The sequence below is a fragment of the Ochotona curzoniae genome, unplaced genomic scaffold (assembly GCF_017591425.1).
Source record: "Ochotona curzoniae isolate NIBS_2020 unplaced genomic scaffold, NIBS_Ocur_1.0 scaffold_4701, whole genome shotgun sequence".
Classification (NCBI taxonomy): Eukaryota; Metazoa; Chordata; class Mammalia; order Lagomorpha; family Ochotonidae; genus Ochotona; species Ochotona curzoniae.
In genome coordinates, this window is record NW_024467122.1 from 71,262,101 (window position 1) to 71,288,690 (window position 26,590).

The 26,590-nt window shown below is 58.4% G+C and overlaps 1 protein-coding gene and 1 non-coding gene across 3 annotated transcripts; one reads left to right on the forward strand and one right to left on the reverse strand.

Moving 5' to 3' along the window:
• The first annotated feature begins 9,123 nt into the window (after positions 1-9,123).
• Positions 9,124-17,438, forward strand: SKOR1 (SKI family transcriptional corepressor 1). 2 transcript variants are annotated; one of them, XM_040969533.1, is made up of 9 exons: positions 9,124-9,146; positions 9,456-11,676; positions 12,758-12,845; positions 13,787-13,894; positions 14,390-14,461; positions 15,796-15,870; positions 16,114-16,188; positions 16,706-16,771; positions 17,344-17,438. In XM_040969533.1, exons 1-9 carry the CDS (start codon positions 9,124-9,126, stop codon positions 17,436-17,438), a joined length of 2,823 nt encoding a protein of 940 aa, XP_040825467.1. The 2 variants fall into 2 exon arrangements, with proteins under 2 accessions (XP_040825467.1, XP_040825468.1); XM_040969534.1 differs by having other exon boundaries at positions 17,347-17,438.
• Positions 17,439-21,779: 4,341 nt separating this feature from the next.
• Positions 21,780-21,886, reverse strand: LOC121149518. The gene has a single exon (XR_005882677.1). It is a non-coding gene; the product is annotated as a U6 spliceosomal RNA (small nuclear RNA).
• Positions 21,887-26,590: the final 4,704 nt, after the last annotated feature.

A 26,590-nucleotide genomic window follows, 5' to 3' on the forward strand; every position in this document is an offset into this window, starting at 1 on the left:
TAAATGTGATTTTAGAAATTGAAAATCTTTGAGCTTCAAAGAATACTACCAAAAAAAAAAAAAAAAGAATTAATGAAAATAACCCTCAGGACCCAGCATGGTAGCCTAGTGGTTAAAGTCATTGCCTTACATCCACCGGGATCTCATATGGGCGTCGGTACATATCCTGGCTGCTCCTCTTCCCTTCCAGCTCCCTGCTTGTGGCCTGGGAAAGCAGCAGAGGACGGCCCAAAGCCTTGGGACCCTGCACCCATGTGGGAGACCTGGAGGAAGCTCCAGGCTCCTGACTTCGAATCAGCTCAGCTCTGGCCATTGAGACCACTTGGGAAGTGAACTAGCAGATGGAGGATCTTTCCCTCTGTCTCTCCTCTGACTTTCCAATAAAGATAAATAAATCTTTTTTTAGTAAGAACCCACAAAAGAGATGTTTTTCATTTATTTATGTTAAAAGGATTTTTAGATCTAAAAAACATAAACAATTCATAAGCCTAAATGACAAAAATACAAAGAAACCAGTGGAGGGAGGGACAGGCAGAGATCTGAACAGACAGTTCACCAAAGGAGGCTTTAAAAAGGCTAATTAAGTGCATGAAAGGACACTCAACATCACTTCACCAGGGGAAGACACATCAAAGCCACAAGATACTATTTCACACCCACGAGGACAGCTACTGTAAAAAAAAAAAAATAAATAAGACAAGTCATAACAAGTGTTGCTGAAGATGTAGAGAAATTAAAATTCTCTTCCAGTCCTGCTAGAGAATGGGAAGTGGCAAGGTGCAGTGAAAAAATAAGCTCACAGTTCCTTACATGGTCAACCAAAAACTTACCATCCGATCAGCAGTTCCACCTGCAGGTATAGGGCCAAGAGATATTACACACGCAGCTGGGGCGGATGTTGTGGAGCAAACCAGGGCTCGGGATTCCTGCACCCCACATCAGAGTGCAGGTTCCAGTCCCAGCTCCTCTGCTTCCAATCCAGCTCCCTGCTATTGCACTGGGAAGGCAGATGATGCTGCAACTACTGGAGTTCCTGCCACATGTGCAAGATGTGCATGGAGGTCCCAGCTTCAGCCTGACCCAGCCTGACCCAGCCCTTTGAAGAGTGGACCAGCAGCTAGAAGTATTTACTCTCTCTCACTCTTTCAAATAAATACATCTTTAAAAAATACATATTATGCGGGGGCCAATGCTGTGGTGTACCGGGTAAAAGCTGACCTACATTCCATTTGGGTGGCAGTTCAAGTCCTGGCTGTTCCACTTCTGATTCAGCTCCCTGCTAATGCATCTGGGAAAGCAATGGAAGTTGGTTCCAGAGCATGGGCCCCTGCACCCACGTGGGAGACCCAGAAGAAGCTCCTGGTTCCTGGCTTCAGATTGGCTCAGCTTCAGCCATTGCAGCCACTTGGGGAATGAGTCAGATCTTTCTCTGCAATTCTGCCTTTCAAATAAATATAAATAAATCTTAAAAAAAAAAACCCTCATGTAACAGTTCAAAAACATGTGCATGAATGAACAGCACCTGCATTCTAAAAGCCAAAAAGTGGGAACAACCCAAATGTCTTGCATTGATAAACAAATATATAAAATACAATCTGTCCACACAATGGCGTCCTGTTCGGGAGTAGAAAGGAATGACTGCTGACCCAGCCGACCACGGGAATGAGCTTTGGAAGTAAAAATCATGGAAGGACTACAAGTTGTATGATCTACGTATCTGACAAATAAGCAAATGTGTAGCTAGAAATTCCATGTGTCATCGTTAGAACTAGAGGAGGGGAGGGATGTGAGGGGCGATTTCTCGTTGGAGTGATCCACGTAGTGTAATGTTGAGCAGTGGTAGCTATACAACTCTATGGATACAGGCAGACATCCACGAATGGACACTTGGAATGATGGGTGCGAATGTATGTATGGTAATGGCATCTCCATTTGGGATCCATGCAGCAGAGTTAGGGAGGCCTGTGGGAAAACAATAGCCAGGAACCCCCACTCTTCCTGCACCCTGTGGTTTTTCCCAGCACCCCAAACATGTGCCCCAAGCTGCCCTGCCCTGCCCCCAAGAGCAAGCTAGATCATACCCATGTGCAGGCAGTGGGAGCTGAGCTGGGGCTGGCAGGGGCATGAAGCACCTACCATGGACCACGGGATCAGGCAGGCTTGGAACTAGTGAGGAACTTGGAAGAGCTTGGAAGCCAATGCCTGTGGTGGCAGTCCTGGCTGGGTGCCACCCTCCTAGCACCCTATCCAGTCCTTAGGGCTTCCCTGGTGTGGGCTTGGAGACCCAACCACAGCAGGTCTGGCTGCCCGCAACCTCTCCTCTTTCCTGCCCTTTGGCCGACTACTGCCCCTTGCAACCAGACCATGCTTAGCAAGCCTGAGAATTCAAATGCTGTCCCCTCATTCTTTCCACACACATGGAATGGGCCAGGCCCTATTCCAAGCCCTGTGAGTTCTGTTGGGGTGTGGGGCATACGTGACCCCCTGCACATCTCCAGGGAGCAGAGAACCTTCTCTGGAAGACTCAAATCGGCCACTAGAGCCCCAACACCCATAGGTGTTACTGTGGCCAACAGTGCCAGTGGGACCCTGCCTGGAGTAGAGGCTGCTCACTTGTTCATTCACTCAACAACAGGTTTTGTTCTACAGCCCCGACTGTACAACGGCAGCCGCAAACCCCACCATGGGAGAGACTACACAAACGTGCACGGGAGGTGGTAACGCCTGAACAAGGCAGCAATGAACATCAGGCGGCTGGAGACAGAGGCCAGCCAGCAGCAGGTAGGCTCAGTGGAGGAGGCAGGCAGGGTGTCAGGGACAAGCAGGGGCAGATGCGAGGGGAGGATGAGGTTAGGGTAGCCACTGTGAGCTCAGAAGCTTCACGTTGGCGCTGACTTTTCTCTGAGCATCTCCTTGGATTGGTAGGAAACACTCCAGGGGCCACACGGTGTCCTGGTGGGGTTTATGACTGAGCTGGAGGAACACAAGGTGGTAATCGGACATCATCCCTTATCCCTACTCCGGGACCAGAGGCAGATCCACGCTTCAATGCCCTCCAACCCCAACACCCAAGCAGGGTTCCCCAAGCCCCATCACCTCTGTTGTGCTCCAGAAGACAGATGTTTGCAATTGCAGATTTCCCACAAGACCCCACCATCCTACAGATGTGCCCACCCTCCAGATGCAGACACTGAGGCCAAAGTCCAGTTCCATAAGTTATCCACCCCCACTTCAGGGGTCAGGAGAATGGGGTGTGGGCCCATCGGGCCCTCCTTTTCTGCCCACTTTGGGGTTCCCCAGAACAGAGTGCGTTTGGCTGTCAGTCAAGAGCCAGCCTAGGCAGGTTGCTGCTGCACCCCTGGAACAGAAGGTCTCCCCAAAGTTCCAGGCGAGCTGCTCCCAGCCAGGCAGCCTCCTCACCCGCCTGCCACGTGCCCTGGGATTGGTGCCCAGCAGGTCCTGCCCAGCCTCCTTGTGAGGACTTGGGCTAGGCCCGCAGAACCCTACTCTGGGCATGGGATTAATATCCAGATATTAAGTAAACAATAAATTAGCAAAACTACAAGAAAATTTTACAGCCCTTTGCATTTGGCAATCATTGAGTGTTAATTAGAAATTCATTACAATTAAAACCCTGCCTAAACAGGGCTTGCGCGCCTTAATTACATCTGATTTTTAATTCAGAATACGTGTTTACACAGTAAGCGCTACGTACCCCGTGATTATCCCCAATCCTCTTTATACTGTACTAATTATGTAAATTAAACCTAATTAACTGACGAAAACTGCCGTTAATTCAACTGGTAAAAGATATGTGCTTTCGGAGGAGTCGCGGCCGCAAGGGCCCAGGCCCAGCCCGGATGGGCGCAGGAGGCAGCCTGCGTGGACGGTGGAAGGGGAACGCGTGAGGTGCAGTCGGGATCCAGGACGCCGGCTCTGGGACCCCAGGTGCCACCCGGCAGCGGCTGAGAGACAGAGAAGCATCTCCAGTTATGAAGATCAAGGTGTTGCCAGGCAGCGGGGCGAGTTTCCTCCGAGTCCTGACCAGGGCCTCAAAAGCTCCCACTGAAAGGCGTGAAGTCCAACCAACACCCTCAGAGGGGCATAGGTTCGAGTCCCAGCTCCGCCACTCACCGTTGCCCTTCCTTCCAGAAGGACTTCAGGAAGCCCCAACGCGTTGCCGGCCCCTACTTTCCTTTCCACCCCTTTCCCAGAGCTAGGCCCTGTGACGCCTGCCAGAACCACCGGGGGTAGGGACAACACAACCTGCGTCCTTGACGGTCGGAGCAATCTAGGTGGTGTGGCTAGCCGCCTGTAAAATGGAAATACATGACTGCAAATCAGAAACGGTTCTTAAGAACTGTAAACAGGGACAGCAGCTCAACCCTCACCCGGAGCCGGGAGCGCGGCCCCCAGCTCCCTCCCTGACCACCCCCCCCCCCAGGCCAGCACAAAGCGGCGACCCTTCAGCCTCTCCCCCACCACACCTGCAACCTTTTCTCCTTTGAGACGCGAGGAGTGGAGGGCAGCACCCACCCAGCTGCGCCCACCCGCCTGCCGCCGGGAGCTGTCCAGGGTTTAGTACTGAAAGGGGGCGCAGAGGTGATGGGGCACGCCCTGCTTTCCCCAAACCTTCCTATTCCAGTCCAGCGTGGGAACCTTTGTCCGAGAAGTCCCCTGGGCACGACAGGAGGCATATGATCCCTCGCCATACAATGCAGGCCAGGAGCCCGGAGAGCCAGGAGCTGCCCAAGGGTCCCTTGCCTGTCCTCTTCCCACCCCAACACCTTGAGGGTCGCCCTGGCTCCACTGACTGTTGTCCCTACCCCACCCGTGTCTGAGACGCCTTTAGAAAATCACCAGGAGACTAAAAATAATTACCGCGAAAGGGATTGTAATTAGAGGGGGGCAGCCTGAGCCAAAGGGAGAGGTCGCCAAAAGGGTGGGGGGCAAGGGCTGAGGGCAAAGACTACAGGTCCCCATCCCCACCACCAGGGAGGCTCCAAGCTTGAGAAAGGCAGAGTGGGAGCGGGTTAAACGCAGAGGCTGAGAAAGAGCCGCAGGTGGAGGTGCCAAGAGCAGCGCCAGGGAGAGGGGCAAGGCAGGCTGAGGGGTGGGGCCGGTGAGAGTGCAGGGAGGTGAGAAGCCCCCAAACCGAGGGAGGTGCGAGCAAGAGTAGCTCCAGAAGAGACCTGGGGGAGAACACGTGGCCCTCAAACTTGGAAGTGGGCTTCTGGGGCCTCAGAAAACATTAGAGTAACCGGGGAGAAGGTAAACTGGGGGAGGGATCCCCGAGGCCGCCCCCAACCGTCCACACCTGCAGAGAGGCCTGACCCGCGGTCCCTTGCGCCTCTTGGAGAGAAGAGGCCAAGGAAGAGAAGGGGAGGAGAGTCCCTCATCCCACTTTCCCCCACCCCGCCTCAACGAAGGAGGGGAGGGGGCTCATAACCCGGAGCTAGAGGGAAAGCAAGGCGGGGGACGGGGGACGGGCAATCCGGTGCTGCTACCCGCGGAAGATTTATGGCGGCGCCTGGGTTCCAAGGGCAGGCTGCGCTCGCCGCCGAGCTACAGCCGTCGGTAGCCACCGTGGCCGCGGCACCCCCCGCCCGGGCAGCCCTCCGCGCCCCGGGCCATCCCTGCGATTATTAACTTCTGTTTGATTAGGGTAATTGTTCAAACTTGGGCTGGACAGTATGATTAATTACAGTTTAATTAACGTGTCCATTAAGGACACTTAATGCCACGGGGGCAGGAAGGGGGGCGGGGATTGAAGAGGCGATTGGAGTGCCTGGGTATGAGCGAGGAGCAAGTGTGGGACGTGGAGTTGGGGTGCGATTGGAACCCCAAAAGGAGACGGATAAGATTGAGGGAGAAGATCCGGGCCCCTGGGGTGCCTGGGAAGGGACCTACCGAGAGGGGTCCAGGGAGACGGAGCTGTGAAGTGAAGGTGCGTCGGCGGCGCAGGGGAGTGACCCCCTTGTCCATCCCCTCCCCCCCCCCCCATTCTCGCCATCACCTCTGCTGGGAACTGAGTTCTGAACCTCGAAATAGTAGTTAAACTGGACTTCCGCCCTGCGCCTATCAGTGATGGCGAGGGGGAGGCACTCATTGCTGGAGCACGGGACCCAGGGGTCCAGACCCAGTTCTCAAGTTCCCCGCCGAGGGAAAGCGGCAGGAGGGCGCCGTTCCCCAGGCTGGAGCCCTGCAAACGTGTCCCCGCCTAAGCTTGGAGCAGCGGGAGCAGGCACATATTCCCCGTTCCCAGCTATCACCAGTGTCCAGTAACCCTTCCTGGTCCCGCCTTCCCGCCCCCACCCACACCCTCCCTGACTCTGCTGACCATGCTGGCTGTTTAAAACCACCGACTTTAGCTTTTGCCAGCGACCCGAAAATGAGGTGTTTCTCGCGCTCCCTTGCTCTGCGCTCCCGCTCAGCTCTACCGCTAGGCTCCTGCCCCCTTGGCGGGCAGCTCTGGTTCCTTCCCCACTTGGTTGTTGGAAGTAAACTTTGACGCCCCAGGCCCTGCCTCCCATTTGGCGTCTGCGGCTAGTGTGGGCCGCAGGTGCGGGGCGCAGGGCGCAGGTGTGCGGCCTCTTACCTGGGGCGCGCAGGCCCTGGGGCTGTAGGGAGGCGGCGGGCGCGACGCGTGGCCCGCGGGTGGGCGCCCCCGTGGCGGACACGAGTGACTGCGCGAGTGGTGGGTGTGGCGCCCCGGCTAGCAGCTCTCAGGGACGCGCCCGTCCCACGTCGGCCTCGGCACCGGGGGAAGTAGGGGGGCCTTGACCGTGCCGCGCGCCCCGCCACCGCCTCCGCCTCACCATGTGCTCCAGGTTCCGTCCTCTTCTTCGGGCCAGTTTCTGGCCTCGGGCACAGCGGCGCAGGGCTCAGGTCTCCGCGCCCGGGGCCCCGGCGGCCCGCGTCTGCTGAGGACGGGAGGGGCCGCGGGTAGGAGTGCGGGGAGCGCGGCTGTGTGTGTGTGTGTGTGTGTGTGTGTGTGTGTGTGTGTGTGCGTGCGCGCACGCGGGGAGGGACCGCGCCGTCACCCGGAGAGCCCGGCGGATTCCGGACTCCCGCCCGCCGCCGCCGCCGTGCACCTCCGCTCGCCGCTCGCCCGGCTCCAGCCGCCGCACGGTGAGTACCCTTGGGCGGTAGCCGGCAGCCCCCAGCGTCCTGCCCCTCGGGCTCCTTTTCGTTTAGTTCTGATCTGGGTTGTCGTGGCCGCTCGTGTGCATGATACCTAACGACTCCAGCGCCTGGCTACCACCGCCGCCCGCCGCCGGCCTCGCCGCCCTTCCCGGGCTTGCCCCTGGAGCCCCACGAGCCGGTGACGCTTCCCCGAGCTGTCCTGCCCGGCCCCGCTGCTCCCTGCCGCTGGGTACGGTTCTCCGCCCCGTGCTTTTTCGCTTGGGCCCCCGGAAGACTGTGAATGTCTTGGGGTCCTCCTTCTGATCTCGGGGCCCAGAGCCTCTTCGTCCGTCCTGGTTCACCCAGGGAAAACACCTGGAGGACTCGGGACCCTCCGCGGCTGGCCGGCGGGGGAGGCGTTGCGGGAGGGCGCTGTCTTCACCATATACGGACCCCGGCACACTGGACGATTTGGGGGGGGGGGGGAATCTAGAAGCCATCGCCATTTCCCGGAGCCCTGCGCGCCACCCCCCACCTCTCCAGCCACCTCCGCAGCTCGGCTCGAGCCCCCAGAACCTCGCTGCCCCCTCAGCGGGGGAGTCAAGGCGGTATGGGTGCTTTGCCTCCTAGGACATTGGCTGGGACTTGAACGCCAAGGAAGGGTCAACTTGTTTCAGTTTGATTCGAGAGATAAAGATAAAATGGGTGGTAGATAAATAGCTTGATATTTGATGAAGGTACCAGACAGGTGCGAGAAAGAGGAGCGAGCCCAGGGAGACAGATAGCTCAGGGACAGATAAGATCTAGCGCGGAGCGGGCTCCTAGTCAAACAGGGAGGGAGATAGGCGCGCTGACAACAGATTCGTTTCCTGGCCAGAGAAGGCTTTTGGACTCCTGTCGGGCTGGATGTTCCCTCTGAACATGGATTTGCCTTTCCAGCTTTCTAGCCCAGGACCACGGAGGGGCCTGAGGGACTGGGCTGCCCTGGCTGGCTGCTGGAGCACCGCAGCAGCCGTGGGCCCCGGCTCAAGCCTTGCATGTCTGGAGACACGTGTCTGGGCTGAGCTCCCCACAGGGCCCCCCAAGCGCTGGCCCTAGAATGCCCCTGCTGTTGAGGTCCTCTGCCCTGCCTTGGCCAAGAGAGTAAAGCTTTGGATACGCAGCGACTTTTGTGCCTGGCGCCCTGCGGTGGCTTCGAAGACCAGTCTGGGGAATTCCTCCTGTTCCCTATGGGATTGGGACAGCGGGTCGTGAAAGGCATTCAGAAAGGAAACGCCCCCCTCCCCCTAAAAGAGGCAGCGCTGAGCCTTGGTTTGGCCCGAGTGCAAAGCGAGCAGCTGAAGGCGGAGGGCAGAGTGGGTCGTTGTAAGTATTAGAAGTGACTCCGGAGAAACTTCCAGGGAGCCTTCGGCGCTGACCCAAAGGGAAGCAAGCTTTAAAAAAAAAAAAAAAAAAAAAAATCAGTGCGGAGGATGTGGTTAGGAATTGCAGGATCGCCGTCCCACTGAAGACTGCCAAACGGCTTCTATATCCCAGCCGGAATATTTTCTGTTCAATGAACGCGGGGTTCCGGGTGTGTGGAAAGTGGCACTGCTGCTCCCCGGAAGGCTCTGGGCTGGGTGGGTGAGGGTTGCCGCGGGCTGGGCGCGCGCGGCGCCCTTTGGAGAGTGTAGGGTTCAGCACCGTGAACAGCGGTCTCCGCGGCCTCTCTCCCGGCCCCGCAGCCCCTCCTGCCCCTTCTCTTCCTTGCCCTCTCCAAACCCGGGCTGTCTGGAAATGGGCAGTGACCTTCCCTCCCCCACCTCCCCACCCCTCTCTGGGCTGTCCCCCCCCCCCAGCTTCCCACCCCCCTCACTCGCGTGCATGCGCGACTGAGCCAAGGGGCGGCCCGGTCTCCAAAGTCCGGGCTTCAGGACCTGGGCCAGCAAGGCTGACTGCGAAGGTGGCCCTGGGAAGGGGCACTGAGTCCTCGCACCCGGGGAAAGCCTGGACCTGGTGATGGCTTTGCTGTGTGGCCTTGGGCAAGTCCCTCTGAGTCTGGGTTCCACTTTTTCCCCAATCGGAAAATGGGTTGGGGTTTCCAGCTGCACGGTGTATTCCCTCGAGAGGTCTCCTTCCTCAAACCCGGGGGCTGCGCTTTTATTTGGGAGCCAACGTAGGTCTGAGTAACAAAAGACACACGTTCAGGGGACAATGATAAGTCTGGACCCCCGCTGCCAAGTGTCCCCCGGCGGGCCCGACTCAGCGCGCCCCGCTGGGCGGGCCCTAGGCATAGTGGCGGCGGCGCTGAAAGTGGCTCTCATCTGCTCTCTGCTTTCTCTGTTTCGCAGGAGCGGCGGCATGGAGGCTCTCACCACCCAGCTGGGGCCAGGACGCGAGGGCAGCTCCTCGCCCAACTCCAAGCAGGAGCTACAGCCTTACTCGGGCCCCAACGCTCTCAAACCCAACCAGGTGGGCGAGACATCGCTGTATGGGGTGCCTATCGTGTCACTGGTCATCGATGGCCAGGAGCGCCTGTGCCTGGCGCAGATCTCCAATACGCTGCTCAAGAACTACAGCTACAACGAGATCCACAACCGCCGCGTGGCCCTGGGCATCACCTGCGTGCAGTGCACACCGGTGCAGCTGGAGATCCTAAGGAGGGCCGGGGCCATGCCCATCTCGTCGCGCCGCTGCGGTATGATCACCAAGCGCGAGGCCGAGCGTCTGTGCAAGTCGTTCCTGGGCGAGCACAAGCCCCCCAAGTTGCCCGAGAACTTCGCCTTCGATGTGGTGCACGAGTGCGCTTGGGGCTCGCGCGGCAGCTTCATCCCCGCGCGCTACAACAGCTCGCGCGCCAAGTGCATCAAGTGCGGCTACTGCAGCATGTACTTCTCGCCCAACAAGTTCATCTTCCACTCGCACCGGACGCCAGACGCCAAGTACACCCAGCCCGACGCCGCCAATTTCAACTCGTGGCGCCGCCACCTCAAGCTCAGCGACAAGTCGGCCACGGATGAGCTGAGCCACGCCTGGGAGGACGTCAAGGCCATGTTCAACGGCGGCACGCGCAAGCGGACTTTCTCCCTTCAAGGAGGCGGTGGCAGCGGGGGCGCCAGCGGTGGGGCGGGCGGGCAGGGGAAAGGGGGTGCCGTCGGCGGAGGCCCGGGGTGCGGCGCCGAGATGGCACCAGGCCCTCCACCCCACAAAAGCCTGCGCTGTGGCGACGACGAGGCTGCGGGACCCCCGGGGCCGCCGCCTCCTCACCCGCAGCGGGGACTGGGCCTGGCGGCCACAGCCAATGGCCCAACCGGCCCTGGAGGACCGGGGGCAGGTACCGGTGTGCGTAGCTACCCGGTGATCCCGGTGCCCAGCAAGGGCTTTGGGCTCTTGCAGAAGCTGCCCCCGCCACTCTTCCCGCATCCGTACGGTTTTCCCACGGCTTTCGGCCTATGCCCCAAAAAGGACGACCCAGTGTTGGGCGCTGGCGAGCCCAAGGGAGGTCCGGGCGCTGGCGGAGGCGGCGGCGGCGGTGGTGGCGGCGCGGGCACTGGTGGTGGTGCGGGCGGCCCCGGGGCCGCACATATGGCTCCGGGCACAGGGGCAGGCCCGGGCGGCGGCGCCATGTTCTGGGGACATCAACCCTCCGGGGCCGCGAAGGACGCGGCGGCGGTGGCTGCAGCGGCCGCCGCCGCCACGGTGTACCCGACGTTCCCCATGTTCTGGCCTGCGGCGGGCAGCCTGCCGGTGCCACCCTACCCGGCTGCGCAGAGCCAGGCCAAGGCCGTAGCGGCCGCCGTGGCAGCAGCAGCGGCAGCGGCGGCGGCGGCCGCGGGGGGTGGCGGTGGCGCCGGCGGCCCGGAGCCCCTGGACGGTTCCGAGCCAGTTAAGGAAGGCGGCCTGGGCGCGGAGGAGCGCTGCCCGAGCGCTCTGTCCCGCGGGCCGCTGGACGAGGACGGAGCGGATGAAGGGCTGCCTCCACCCCTGGCTCCGCTGGCGCCGCCGCCACACGCACGCAAAGGCTCCTACGTGTCCGCCTTCAGGCCCGTGGTCAAAGACGCCGAGAGCATCGCGAAGCTTTACGGGAGCGCCCGCGAAGCGTACGGAGCAGGACCTGCTCGGGGGCCTGGGCCGGGCACCGGGACCGGAGGCGGCTACGTGAGCCCGGACTTTCTGAGCGAGGGCAGTTCCAGCTACCATTCTGCCTCCCCCGACGTGGACACGGCGGACGAGCCCGAGGTGGACGTTGAGTCCAACCGCTTCCCCGACGACGAGGGCGTCCAGGAAGAGCCTGCACCCAGCGCGCCTAGCACCACCAGCGGCCCGGACGCCGATCCGGCCGCCGGGCCCCCTTCTGCCACCTCCTCGGGCGCGGACGGCTCTGCAGACTCTCCCGAGGCCGGCAGCCCCCGCCCCCGGCGTCCCCGCCTGGGACCACCTTCTGCCAGCCGGTCCGCCTTTGGGGACCTGGCGGCCGACGACGCGGTGCGGAGACCGGAGAGGACCCCACCGAGCGGTGGCTACGATCTGCGCGAGCCATGCGGGCCCCTGGGGGGCTCCGCATCCGCCAAGGTGAGCCCGGGGTCCGCCCCACCGGTAACTCCTGTCGGGGCTCAGCCCTGGGCGCGGCCCGGTCACTGGGCAGCCCCGAGTCCGCAGGGGAAAGTGTAATGTACGCAGCTGTGGCAGCAGCAGGCCCAGCTTCTCCAGGCAGGTCCAACCTCTGGCACACCACAGAGCCCCCCGACTCCGCGGGAGAGTTTCGGAGGATCGGGGATGGGGTCGGCGGTGGCCGGGGGGGGGGGGGGGGGGGCAGGGAAGGGTGGCGAAGGAACGTCAGAGTTTTGCTTTTGTTGTTGGAATTGGGGAAACCAGCGGAGATTACCTGCCACGCAGAGAAAGGCAGGTGTCTGAAGGAAGAAAGAGGACAAATGGAGTCACAGCAAAGCGCTGGCGTGGCCAGGCCCTGAGTGTGCGCCCGCGAGGTGGGGTTCAGAGCTCTGGGGAAGGGGACGAATCGGCGCCCTGGAATCTCCCACCGGCCCCAATTCGTAATGTTCCGAGGTTGTTCCAACTGCCTCCTCTGGGACCGCAGGCAAGGGTGGTCGCAGGGGAGCCGGGGTGGGGGGGTGGGTGGGCGAGCTCGCAGGGAAGGTGCAGCATTGGGGCTGGAGAGGCTGGGTGCAGCTAGGTAGGAATTGTGGTCTTTTGCAAAGTAGATGCGCACACCTGTACATTTCCGTTCGGGTCGTTAGAACCCGAATCACTCACCGGATGTCAAGGGGGTTGTTCCTACTGGTGCTGCGGCCCGGAGCCAGAGGAGAAATGGGAACGCGCAGAGAAGCAGACGCCCTGAAACGGCCACTGGCGCCGGATCCGCTTTGTTTCGAGCAATTTTCTCGCGGGCGCTCAAAATTACCCGGAATCGGCTACAGCGCTGCGGGCTCCCGGGGCCGTGCAGTGTGCATCCCCCCGCAGCCCCGGGCGCTCGGACTCTCCGATTCCCCTACAACCTTCCCAGCCCCGCCACCCACTCGGCTTGGTTTCTCAGTCGCCCGGCAGGGCTGGGGGCGGGGGGAGGGTCCTGGCCGCCGCGGAGCGCCCCCACACCCACTCTACCCCCTAATCGTCTGTCATTTCTCGGCCGCCGCAGGTGTCCGCGCCGGAGAGAGACGAGTACGCCAAGAGCGCGGCGGCGCTGGGGCCCGCGGCCTCCTACCTCTGCGCCCCCGAGGCCCACGGTAACGCCCAGCGAGGTCACCGGCCGCGGGCCTGGGGTGGCGTAGTGGGGATGTGGATCGCAGGTCAAGGGCCGGCTGGGAGAGGAGGGCGGAAAAAAAGACAAAGAAACAACGAGGCAGCAAAGCTAGAACTCCCAACAACTTTAATCATTTGGTCACTCGAAAAACCCGCGTACACACACACACACACACACACACACACACACGCACACACACCCCTAGCTCTGGGAGGCCCCGGTTGCTCGATTAAAACCTTGTAAAAATCACCCTCGGCCACTAGTGACGTCCGCTCATTTATTCAGCGAATGTGTCTGGCCGCAGGGTCCCCTGTGGTCAGGCAGGATCTTGGAGAACGGTGAGGGTTGCTTGGGTGTCCCAGAAGTGCCGGAATCGCTTCGGTTCCCTGTAGGGTGAAGGATGGGGACCCTACACTTGCCCAGGGGTCCACGTTGCCCTCTGGGGAGGGACCGGGGCTTGCCAAGATAGCCAAACCGACGACCTAGCCCCCTCCTGCCCCTGCCGTCGCCTCACCCCTACTGCGGCCAGCCAGGCCGCCCCCTGGACTGCGTTCTCGGCTGAAGTCGCGCGGCCAGACCCAGCAGCCAGGCGCGTTCCTGGTGCCCCAGTATCTGCGCGCAATGTAGGTCGCTCATCCCTGGTGGGCTCGGCTGCTTTTCTCGTTCTTTTCCGAGGGGCTGAGGCCGGGTGGGGGCGTTCAGCAGACTCTGTGAGCGGGCCGGGGTAGGAGAGGATCCCCCAACCCCATCCCCACCTCCAGCCTCGGGGTTAGGTGCCTGGCCCGGCGCGCAGCCGGGAACCCAAGGCGGCAGCGAAGCTTTTAATTAGGGCTTGGGCTCCCAGACCGCGCGCTGCAGCTCCGGTAGGATCCGGGTCAGTTTCTTTGCCTCTCCTTGAAAACTCCTGGTTTATTGCTCCTTCAGAGCCAGATAAGGAGGACAATCACTCGACAGCCGACGACTTGGAAGCCCGGAAATCCTACCCAGACCAAAGGAGCAACTCTCAGCCAAGTCCTGCAAACACAGAGCGAGGTGAGAGCTCTAGGACTTCTGGCGGGGACCCTGATCGCCCAGGTCACCCCAGGCTTTTGCAAGGCAGGTTTTCCCATTAGTCAGTCCTCTTCCCCTGCCAGCAAATGGATCTTTAAATAAAGGCATGCGAGGAGGTACAGCCCCACTGGCTGCCTGGCTCCCTCCTGGATGTTTTCTGGTTCTTCCGGGTAAGGAGGAGGGTCGGAGGATCTAAAAGGAAGTGGAGGGATAATCTCATGCACCTGTCCTACAGAGAGCAGGGACCCACTCTAGCTCTCCCTGAACCCACTCTGGCTCTCTCTGAAATGATAGTTTGCAAGGTGGGCAATGTTAGAAAGCAGACACTTTGCCTTTCAAAAGCAAAGAGAGACTGGTCCCTGCCCTGGCACAGCTCCCAGGAAGCTGGGCCCTCCCCCATCCAAGGCTTCTCCCTGGATGGAACCCCTCCACCTCACTCCACCTCACTCCACCCTTCTTACTTGTCCTGTGCCCCAGGAGAAGATGGGCTCACCCTGGATGTCACTGGAACTCAGCTGCTGGAGAAAGATATTGAAAACCTGGCCAGAGGTGAGGTTCCACCTGTGAAATAGAAAGGGGGGATTACATAAAGTCTGAGGGACAGCGAGTGTGGAGAAGGCCCCGGGCTGTTGAGAGGGTCCCTTTCCATTGTACAGAATGGCCAAGACAAGGCCCCCTGGAGGTGTCTTGCACAGAGGTGTGGGGAGAGGGTAAGGGTGTGAACCAAGCAAGGTCACAGGGGTTGTATGGAAGTTGGCACGCTGGAGGCCTGGGTTTATCTGAATAACCCAAGGAGAAAGAAATCAACCACAAGTCTTCAAATTCGATGCGTGGGCAGGCAGTCTCTGGATGTCCCCAACTCCCTGGAGGAAGACAGGACTGTTACTGAGTGGCAGGGTGGCAGAGTATGGGTGCGAGAACTTGGCAGTAATGTGGTGCCCTTGGAATGAATGCATAACCACTCGAACCCTGCCCTAACTGGAATGAGGATGGAGTTGGCAGTCAGGGGTCCCAGGGCTGCTCTGTGTGTGCAGGGGGAGAGCAGGCATGGGACAGCAGGGTTGCCAGTCCCTCTGCCTGTCCCCCTCCCCTGCCCGCTTATTCAAAGGTGCTGCCTCATCCTTGGGAGGAGGGGATGGGCCCAACACCAAGACCCTTGTGGTAGGACAGCCCCCTTCCACAGCTGGAAGCTAGGGTCTAAGCCGTGAACAAAACCTTCCACCCTTACCTGCCTGCACTCCAGCCCGAGGAGGGTGTTAGAAATGAATGGGAGAAGGGCAGGGACCCTTGTTCTTCCCCATGGCAGATAGGTGTTCCAGAGTACCCCACCACTTCAGAAGAGCAGGTGCTTGCTAAGCCGGCATGGGTTTGGAGCTAGAGGGACCTCTGGGTTGCAGGCAGACCGTGCCACGTGCATGTTTTGTTTTTGTTTGGTTTGGATGTTTTTGTTTTGTTTTGTTTCTGGGAAAAGTGTCTGTCCCACTGGCCAGATCCCTCCCCTCCCACCCCCCCCCCCACACACACACTGTATTGCAGGGAGGATTTAGGACTGTCATGTGAACTGGGCCATCAGGTTGTCACAGGTCAGCCTCCCTAAGGTAGAAGAATTAAGGACAACTTCAAGCAGATGCCCCAGCCGGGTACTTCCTGCAGCCAGGGTCTTCAAGGGTACCATGGATGACACCATCCTGGGCATCCCACCCACTAGGTTCCCCACCCCTGCCTGGGAGCTTTGGCCAATCCTGTGGAGGCCAATGAAAAGGGAGAACGCTGGAGACCTCTGCCCAGGCTGAGGATCGGGGCTGTTGACCAGAGAAGGACCTGGAACCTTTGGGGGGGGTCCTCGAATCCCCCCTTACCTCTCTTCCCCTCCTTCTTCCCAGACGAATTGCAGAAGCTCCTCTTAGAGCAAATGGAGCTCCGAAAGAAGCTGGAGCGGGAATTTCAGAGTCTCAAAGGTACCCCACCATCCAATCCCAGCGCCAAGCCTTCCCTCCCCAGCAGGTGGAGTAGCAAGGTGCTTGCTGGCAGCTGCCTCTGCCCCGTCCTTGAGGGAAGCCGGGGACTTGCTAGAGAACCCCTGGGCAGAGGTGGGGGGCAGGGGTGCGGGAAGGCGAGTAGTGTGGTGGGGGATGGGGGAAGGGTGCTGGGGGAGGGGGCCTGTGTGTGCATAACAGCTCCCACTTAATCAATTTGCACAGATAATTTTCAGGATCAAATGAAGAGGGAATTGGCTTATCGAGAAGAAATGGTGCAACAGCTGCAAATTGTCAGAGGTAAGCCGGGAGTCAGGTGAACGCGCGCGCGGGGCCGTAAGTGCCTCTCGGTCTGCCAGGAGCCGCGATGTTGGCTCAGTCATTCGGGTTTAAATGGAAGGTAATTTAACAATTATTTTTTTTATTTAATATCCTTTGTATACTCTGATTAGCCTCCGAATGGCAAGTGAGCCCAGCAAAACGGCTTGCAGGCATCATTACATGGAGTGATTGAACTTCTTATCGTGGCAATTTCCATGGTTTCTAAATTAAAAATCGAGGCGTAAAATTACCTGGGAAGTAATGCCTAAGTTTGCTTTAATTTTGGTTAGATCCGTCTGCCTTTAAGCACCATCCCAGGCCATTTCCTCCCTCCCTCATCCTGCAGTTTGGAGCCTGGGGACCCCCTCCCTTCCCCGCCCGCAGCGTCTCTGCAAGGGGGCTGCACCCTAAGGAGGAAGCGAAGCTGGGCTGTGACCCCGGCTGGCAGGAAGGTGGCCCGCTTCTCCTCAGTGCTCCCGCCCCCAATGTCTTCCAGATACTCTGTGTAACGAACTTGACCAGGAACGGAAGGCACGCTATGCCATACAGCAGAAATTAAAAGGTGCGGTCTGGGAGACCAAGATAGGAAGGGCCTCAGGGGAAGCTGGCCCTGCCAGACAGGGGATGAGTGGATGGGTTTATGTGTAGGTGGATGGGTGGGTGGGTGGCTGGCTGTGTGGGTGGATGGATGGGTGGGTGGGTGGGTGGCTGTGTGGATGAGGCTAGCCTTGGATAAAGCTTGGCTCTACATGGATCAAAAGCTGAGTGGATGGAGTGGGAATTTACTTGAACGAGGAATTGTTTTGGAACTGCATAGTAGGGAGAAAAAGTTCCTTGAGCTCTGGGCACTTTGTGGGAACATCTGCCGCCAGGCTCTGATTTCAGCCTTGGGAGAGTCCCCACACTCCTATCACTGTGCCTCAATTTCCTCTCCTGTAAAATGGGCCCATAGAAGCAGGCCAGCGGCTTCGATTTACCAAGGTCTCCCTCTCACCCTTCGGATCCATTTCTGAATTAGCAGGACCGGGTGGGCCAGGGAGGAGGGCTGGCTGGGGGCCTCACCGGTGCGGTGTGGGAGTTGGGGGATGGCAGGTGGGTGAGGCGCCCGACGTGGCTGCACGACTCTCTCCCCAGAAGCCCATGACGCCCTGCACCACTTCTCCTGCAAGATGCTCACGCCCCGCCACTGCACAGGCAACTGCTCCTTCAAACCCCCGCTGTTGCCCTAGGGCGGGCCCCCGCCGCGCCCCCTCACCCCTGCGCCCTCAAGCCATGCTGCTCCGTCCTGCGCAACCCCGCTCCCGCGGCGGCCCAGAGCCAGGAACAAGCCATTCGGACCCGACGATGTAAATACAAGCTGCCCATTTGCCCACCCTCCTCCCGGGCACCCGACGGCGCGTCCCACTCCCTGGTCTGTACGGATTCCCAGTGGAAAACCCACCAGGACCTTCATTGGAACTCCAGGGCGCCAGACCTCACGGGGTGAACTGGACCAGCCAGAGAAGGCCGCGGGGCGGAGGTCTCCCGGCCCCAGCCGTCCCGAGCACCGCCTGGGCCCCGGGTGGGGCTGCGCTGCCTGCGCCTGGGCCCCGGGTGGGGCTGCGCTGCCTGCGCCTGGGCGAGCGCGCGGCGCTCCCCATCCCGCCCACTTGTGAACCTCCTGTCGACAAAGTGGCTATGTGCAATGGGTCGCCGCGGACCGCGAGTCTCGGGGCTCAGGATTAGGCTCACTCTAACTTATTTCCACTCCCAGTGATTTTGCTTTCTTCTCCCGATTCGACCCGTTTTTTTTTTTTTTTTCTTTTTGTCTGTTTCTTTTGGTTGTAACCTCTTGATGTGACAGCACTTTAAAAGGGCAACAACTGACTCACTAGATGGCGATCATCTTGAGCCTGTTTGGGGAGACCACCCTGTATCCGTGACTTTTGTTTTTAATAATAATATAATAATAACAACAATAATAAATTCTGTTCCTCGGGCTGCGGGGTGAGGTGGGAGGAGGGACCGTGCCCCTGGTCTGGGGAGGAGTGGGGGCTGGAACCTGCAGCAAAGAATTTTTAGAATCGCTTTTGCCCAGTTGGGCTCCAGGAGCGTCAGGGTCGTGAAGGCCTCTCCTGGGGCCCAGCAAGGGCACTGGTGCCAGCGTGGTCCCTGGCAACCAGGTCCTTTAAGTGCTCACGGTGGGGCTGGGGGATGTCCGTTCGTGCCCATTTCCACTCCTGCCACGCCCGGGGTTTTCAGAGATCCTTAATCGGAAGCACCCCTTCCTTCCATCCCTCCGCGTAAGGAGTGTAGCGCTGCTGGCCTGGTCCAAGAAGGCTGGTCCAGCGGCCCTCGCTCCCGCTGCACCGCCACCAGAGGGGAGGACGCCCTGGCTGCGTGTTAAAGGATCCGTGCCCGCGGGTCCCAACAAAACGAAGGACGCTGGCCTGGAGGAGTCTGAGGAGGAAGGGGAAACTCGCGGGCACACTGTGCTTTTGGCTCTCTATCGGGATGCCTTACGTCGGGGGGATGAGGTGGCTCCCCTGGCTGCCCGCCTCCGGTCGGTCCCAGTCTCGGAGGTGCACCTGCTTCAGATGGCTGATGCTGAGCACACGGCCTTCGCGTTCCTCCCCGGGGAGGAAAGTGTGGCCAGAGAGGGCCAGCCCCGCGGTACTGCGACCGTCCATCCCTGGTTCCGTTTTCCCTTCCACAGCTAGCTAAGAAGGGGCCAGCGTCCCCGGCGGGGAGGTCAGCCAAGCGCAGTCGCTGTGCGCGGCGGATCCCGCGCCCGGACCTAGTACTGGCTTTCGGAACCGGGTATCTGGTCTCGCGGCTCTGGTCTGGGAGACGCTCGGCGAGCCTCGAGGTGGTGAAGTCTGGGAACAAGCAAGAAGGGGCACGCGGGCTTTCAAACCCCCGGAGAGGATTTGGGCGAGTGAACCGGGGGCAAACCGGGATGCACCTGCAGGGAGCGCGGGAGCCTTTGGCTAGGTGGGACCAACCGAGTCACTTCCCAGGCGGTCCCTTAAGCGACCCTGAGCACAGGGAACTTGGCATCCTCTGCCCACTGCCTCGCTGCACCTTGCAAAGCCGCGAAAATTTTCCTGATCTGGAAAATGGGCACGACTGATTCCACTCCGGCCAGGAGTTCCGTGACTTGGCCCGACAGCCCTCTGCCGCCTAGCGAATGCTCCCCAACCCTTGCTTTTCTGTCCCAGCTCCGCAGAAAACTGCGCCAGCACCTGGGGCCCGCCGGAGGGGGCGTCCCATCTGGGCTCCACATCTCTGCAGATTGGAGGATCCGGCCCAGAAAGCTCAGTAGCTAAAGACCTCCTGGGCTCCGCGTCCCTGCAGAAGCGATTGGCAACCTCCTCCCCTCCCCCCAATGTTAATAACCAAACGATCGGTATGGATGTAATTATCAATAATTATACGAATTATTGCTGATTGCGGGGCTCGTAGCTACTTTAATTAGTTTACCAGATTCTAATTAAGTTAAATGAAACATTAATAGGGAAAATATGCTTTGAAAAAAAAAAAAAAGAACTCCAGGATTTTTTTTTTGAAGTCTATTTCTCGCCGCAACGTTGCCACCTTGTGACTTGTTTGGGGCATGACAAGCTAACACCCGGCGGCCCTGTGTGAGTGAAGCCGCTTGGGACGCGACCCGCCTTCCCCGGCGCGGTGCACCCCGGCAGCCGCTGGGGTAACCCTGTCCTCTCCCACAGGGTGTCCAAGGGGGCCTGGCCCCGGAGGCCCCGTCTGGGCACAAGGGACCCTTGCCACCTTGCGCTGCTCCACTGTCTCCCCCAAGGAATCATGACACCTCTTGGGAATTACAGTGAGACGGCTGGCCTCTGTCCAGGCAAGCCCAGGTGAGTTGCAGCCGCCAGCATCAGGTGGCTTATTGTTGTTGTTGTTATTATTATTATTATTATTATTATTATTATTATTATTATTATTATTTTCTCTTCCTGGGAAGAATCAGAAGGCTACTTCCTATCTCTATGTCATCTGCCAATCCCGAACCCCCCCTCTGTCCCAGGCACCAGTAGGACCCCTCAACTCTAGGGACAACCTGCTCACTCCTGTGACACTCACACCCCACCCCCTGGGCTGTGTGTCCCGATTTCCACAGGACTATAAGTACCTTCACAAGGAATGACAGCTTGCTCTTCCTGAGGTCTCCAACTCTCCCCCAACTCAGTGCCTCTCACCCCCGCGCCCTGACACACAGCCACTGTCCACATGAACGGTCCCCGGTTGGTGCCAGCGATGTCTGAGGGAAGCAACCCCCAGGTGCTTCTGGACCACCGCCACCGGGAAGCAATTAAACCTATTTGCATAAGGTTAATTAAGCACCGGCTTAGTGCTCAGAAAGAAGATCCTTCATCAGTAGGATTTGCTGGGTGCTGGGGGGGGGGGAAGGAGCAGGGTTTCTGCCTAGGAAATGGAGGAACCTTCTCCGTGTTGCCGACCCATTCCGCTGTGGGTCCGCCTGTCCCCAGCTACCCTGCTGTGCCGAGTGCGCTTGGCCAGCACGGGATTTCCAAAGCCGCGCTTGCTTTCCGGGTGTCTGTTGCTGCTACAGAGTCCCAGCTGAGCTGCAGGATGCTTTTCAGGAAGCCCTCCAGAAGGCCTCCTCCTGAGGCCCTCTGCCGCCCCCAGGGACCAGGAAAGGCAGAAGGGATCGGGGTGCTGCCCAGCCTGGTTCCCGAGCATCCACAGAGGCAGCCAGGTCAGAAGGGCGCCCTGCACTGCCCACGCCAGGGCGTGCCGCGTGCGTCTGCTGGAGCAAAGGACCCTGCTGGCCAGGGGCCTGTCCCAGCTGTGAGTCAGCAGCCGCAGCTGGGCATCTCCCAGGACTAGGAGTTGCCAAAGTTTCTCGGTGATAGTCTGAACAGGTTTCAGGGAGCCATTTCTCTCCTATAATTCCATTTCACCGCTGTACACCGCCCATCTCCCAGCCTAATGACATTAGGGTCTCGGCCTTGGCCCTGGCCGGACACCAATAAGGGTCATGGAGGGGGAAGCCAGCTCGCTTGCCCGGCGAGGCCCAGGGCAAGCACCTGCTGCTTCTCGGGCTGGGGAGCCCCTTTCCCGGGCTTTGCTTCTTGACCCCGTGGAGTTCCCGCGCGGCCCGCGTGCGTGGCGGGGTCCCCAGCGAGGCGGATGCACCGGCTTCCTTGCGCAAAGCAATGGGTGTTTCAGAAGCCACCGGGTCTCCACAGGCTCCTGGGACCTGCGCACCTTGCGGGGGAGGACTGTGTTTTCGCAATGGGAGGATGGAGGTTCCGGATCCCGCTTTGGGAAGGGCCGCTGCCCGGGAGGGTCGTGGGGGTCTTGTTTCTGCCACGCTCAGGTCCCACGGGCCGGGAACATTGGCGAGAGGGGAGTAGTCAGTGGGTGCTGCAGTGCTGCTTGTCCTAGGCAGGTGTGAGGTGCACGCTGCTCACCGGGCTTTGCCCAGCTGCCACTCCTCGGTCTGCCGGGACTCCGCACCATTTCCCTTTTGGTCGACAAAAACTGTGCGTGAAATAAAGCGATTGCGTTAAGATCTGAGCATCTCAATCACCCTACACAGGTGCAAAAATATGGAACGCTTCACGAATTTGCGTGTCATCCTTGCGCAGGGGCCATGCTAATCTTCTCTGTATCGTTCCAATTTTAGTATATGTGCTGCCGAAGCGAGCACGAACACAGTGTGCTCTCAAGACGTATATAAAGCCTAATATCTGAAAACCTTTACCGTGATGGTGAGTTCACACGTGGCCAAAAATTTTGAATCACTTTACAGATTACGATTTCCTATGTCATATAATCTATGCTTATATCCTTGGGTTTACGTGCTTTAAAGGAATTGTCTGCCCCATTCTCCTTCTATAATATATGCAAATGAAAAGGCATCATGGGATACTGGCCCTGTGCGCGCGCCTCCGGGGGGCGGAGCCGACGTCAGGCCCTGTTTCGGGGTGCGCGCCGCGCGCTCACGGAGCAGTGGGGCTGGGGCGCTCCGAGGTGACCCCGCTCACTGATCCCCGGGCCTCCCAGCAGTCCGTGGGCGCCGCGAGTGCATTTTTGGGGCGAAGGAGTCATGGCGGCTCTGAGGGCCCCGCTGGAATCCCCGACCCGAGAGACCCCAGGAAGCTCGCTAGGCGCGGGTCGGGCCACTTCCCTCGCAGGGGCCGTACCCCACTTGATCGGAGTGGGGGGCAGGCCCGGATTCAAGGGGAGGCGGCCTTTCCTGGGATTAGCGCCTGGCGTAGGCCGAAGATTCCCGAAGCCACCTGTTCTTTCCAGATGCCAGACTCTCAGGGACCCTTCTCCCCCTGCCCTTTCCCCATGCACATCTGGAGTAGGGGTGGGATGGGGAATACAGCCGAGCCCCCATCTCTGCCCATACCCCCAACCTCCTGGTTGAGCTGGAAGTCATCGACGGAGCATGCCTGTGCTGCCCGCTTCCGGGTGTGTTGCAGGCTACGCGCCATAGCGAGGGAAGCGAGCTGATTCTGACGGAATGTGCAGTGTTGGTCTGGGCCATCTGAGCAGCACCTACAGCGTAGCAGCTTTCTGCAAAGCCACTCCCCTACTCCATTCCTTCTTCCCTTTATCTTAACAACTATCTGGAGGGACAGTGAATGCAGCAGGGGGTGGGGAATTGTTTATTTGAGAAGCAAAACACGGAGCAGGGAAGAGAGCAAAAAGATTTTCCATCTGCTTGTTCACGCCCCTCAACGTCCCCAGTAGGCAGGGTCAGGACCAACGCCTGGAGCCAGGAGCTCTGTCCAGGCCTGTTGGGTGGGCAACAGGGACCCAGGCGTCTGGACCACGATCAGCTGCCACTCCCAGGCACAGCGGGAAACCAGGCTGAGAGCTTCCAGGATGTAAATGTCCTAAACAGTAGCTTAACGCTCTGGACCACAGCACCTGCTCCCCTGGACCACAGCACCTGCTCCGCAGCCTCAATTTTTGCTCTCTTTTTAAACAGTTATTTATTTGAAAGAGTTGCAAAGGAAAGGGAGAGAGATCTTCACTTGGTTGATTCACTGGCCTCAGTGACCAGGGCTGGACCAGACCGAGGCCAGGAGTTTCATCCAGGTCTCCCACATGGGTGCAGGGACACAAACACTTGGACCATCTTACGCTGCTTCCCCAGGAACGTTAGCAGGGAATTGGATGGAAAGTGGAGCAGCTGGGACAGGAACTGGCGCGGATACAAGCTGCTGTTGCCGGAGGTGATGGCGTTACTCGCTGCGTCACAAACATTGGCCCTTGAAGACACGCTTTATTTTTCATTTTACTCCAAAGGAAGACAGATGGAGAGAGGTCTTCTGTGGCCGATTCGCTTTCCAAACGCCCACAACAGCTGCATCTGACCCAGGCCAAAATCAAAACCTGGGCCCCCCATGCTAGGGGCATGTTCTCCCCCCCCAGTGCCTGGGCCATCTCTGCTGCCCCTCTTGGGCTCACAGGAGCAGGAAGCTGGAAGCAGAGGAAGTATTCAGACCCCAGGGCTCTGCTGTGGAACCTGGGTGATGTGCCCACTGCTCGTCAAGTGGCCTCGCTCCTGCAGGTGTGCAGGTGTCCCTGATTAGGCTCGCATTACTGCACGTACATGGCTAAGAAGGGACACCACAGGGGCTCCCTAACTCCCATGTCCTCCGCTTAGCCATGAGTGTTTGCCCTGAAGGTCAAAGCAGCATCATCTGACAGCTGTTTCATGTATGTACCATTGGAAGATATCTCTCCAATCATTATCCCTTATTGAGGAAAATGAAGGCTTGCGGAGGATGCTGGAATCTGTTCCCGCATCTCTTAGATGCCGTGTGGGAGCACAGTGGGCGGGGCTCGAGGAAGGCAGGGCTCTGAGCTGCTCTCTGCTGACCTTCTGGCCTCCTCCAGCCTGCCCTTGTGAGCTGCTGTCGGTTAAGGGCTTATGGTGAGTCATCAAGATCCTTTTCAGTTCCAGTCAGACTGAGAAGGGGGCACTCTATGCAGGAGGCAGTGCCCACTTTGGAGTGCCAGCTCTGCCAGCTTCTCTCTGGCGTGTGTGTGTGTGTGTGCAGGGGTCGGAGAAGTCACCACTAGTCCTCCTTGGCCAGCAGTCCAGGTGTCACCGCCTCCCGGGCTGTGCTGACAGCAGCTGGGGTGCAGTGGCTCTCAGCCATCAGGGCCAGTGTGTATGCTCTGGCTGCTCTGCCTGGGTTGCCCACAGCGAGTCTCTCCATTGCCAGACTTTGGTTACTTACCTCTTCTCCGACATGCAAGTGATGGCTTGCACTGCTTGCTGTACGGGGCAGTGGGGCCGGTAAGAAAACGCACTGTAGAATGCCACATTGCAGCCAACAGGAGCGATTCTGTTGTTAGACATCCGTTTGAGCCCCACCAGTGCCCCCCTCTCCCCTCACCTGGTAAGCAAGGCCTCTGTGCCCAAGGAACAGATCTTCCAAATCCAGGCGCCAAGATGAGCCATCACATCGTATTAATATTTTCACACCACTTAACTCTCATTAAAATGTACTTTGCTGAATTTAAGATGCGATTTCAAATGACACAACATATTAAGTGCTTAATATACTAGAAATTATGAAACTATTATAGTCGACGCCATATGAAATAATTAGACTGAATTAAACTTTAGCAGCCAAGTGAAGGAAAGACTTCAACTTAGAGTGTCTCAAAGTAGCTAAGACGGTTGCTGGAATCTCCAAAATAGATGTTCAGAAATGAGGATCTTTAAATAAAAATCTGTCCTCACGCCCAGCAGCTCTGCAGGGGCACTGGTGGTGTGCAGCACCGTGGCCTTGGGGAAGGGAGAGGACCTCCCAGGACAGGGTGTCAGACGTAGGACCTCAGTGGGCTCCTCCCCCTTGGGAGGCCTGTCTGTGGGATGATTTGGGTGCCTAAAAGGACAGAGTGGTCTTCTTTGCCTCAAATTAGCTTCTTGACAAATTAAAAATGAAAACAAGCCCATGGCTGGGGGTGCTTCCTGTGTGCCAGCCGTTTTTATATGCTTTTCTTTGTGAATCCTCATGCCACATCTGTAATGCTTGATTCAAGGACGAGACTGAGGTTCTAAAAGAATCAGCGGCTTGTCCAAGGCCTCCCTGGAATCCACAGTGCTCACTCCTACCTCACATTGCTTCCCTCTGAATCTTGTGCATATGTGTTCGTCGAAAGTATGTTTATGAAAAACTGCATGGATTTCAAAGACTCCTTGCTCTGAAACACGCTCCTTCCTATGAAGGTGCTGCAATGCCGCTGAGCGGGTTGTGCTCGGAGACGCCAGGAGGGATAGGACAGCCATCTGAGGGGTCTGCACAGCGTGAGCAGATCCGGTGACCCTGGCCCAGTTGGAAGCAGGAAGATCGCGTGAATGGTGAGGTTTGAGTGGGAGGATGGTTGAGGTCATGAATGCTTTATGAAGAGTTGTGGAGACAGTACCCCCAATCATAAAATCAAAAAAACTCATTTGTTTTTTAAGATTTATTCGTTTTTATCTGAAAGTCACATTTATAGAGAGAAGGAGAGACAAAGAGAGAGAGAGAGATCTTTCAACTGATGGGAGACTGATGCCACAGCTGGAGGCTTAGCTCATTATGCCATGGCCCTGTCCCCTAAGTAACTTATTTTAAGGACAATAAGATGATGAAGGTGTCACCTGCAGCAGATCATCCACATCTGAGTCCATATCCACGTCTGATCTACATGGACGGAAGCAGCTTGCAAAGGGAATGCCTACCAAGTGACACCAAGGGCCTGCAGCGTTTGTCCCCAAAGGTTTCTTCCTGGGAGTTGAAGCCAGGCTTTCCCCGAGTGGTCCTGAAGGTCAGGCACAGTCTCCGCCATGGCTGCCAAGAGACGGAAGTGGCCCTGCCCCAGGAAAGCAGACTGCTCCAGAGCAGGGGTCGCAGCAACCACTTCCAGGAATGGCATTTTGCTTGTTTTTTTTTTTTTTTTTAAAGATTTTTTGGTAAGATTTATTTTTATTGCAAAGTCAGATATACAGAGAGGAGGAGAGACAGAAAAAAGATCTTCCGTCTGATGAGTCACTCTCCAAGTGACTCCAGCCGGAGCTGTGCTGATGCGAAGCCAGGAGCCAGTTTTTTCCAGGTCTCCCACACAGGTGCAGGGTCCCAAGGCTTTGGACCATCCTCGACTGCTTTCCCGGGCCACAAGCAGGGAGCTGGAGGGGAAGTGGAGTACCTGGTTCTCAGACTGGCACTCTTCTGAGATGCTGGCACTTGCAGGTGAAGGATTAGCCTGCTACGCCACCATGCTGGCCACCATAACATGTACTTTATCACATTCTGGTCCTGAGAGGTAGCGACCATTACCTGAGAGCTTCACCTTGCACGGAAGACACACAGCCTAGACAATGCACATAGGAAGAAGTGTG

Coding starts and splice junctions, on each gene's coding strand:
- SKOR1 (XM_040969533.1), top strand. CDS start 9,124: ATGGCTTTGCTGTGTGGCCTTGG. Junction 11,677..12,757: donor GGGGCTCCGCATCCGCCAAG/GTGAGCCCGGGG, acceptor CGGCCGCCGCAG/GTGTCCGCGCCGGAGAGAGA. Junction 13,895..14,389: donor TCCTGCAAACACAGAGCGAG/GTGAGAGCTCTA, acceptor CCTGTGCCCCAG/GAGAAGATGGGCTCACCCTG.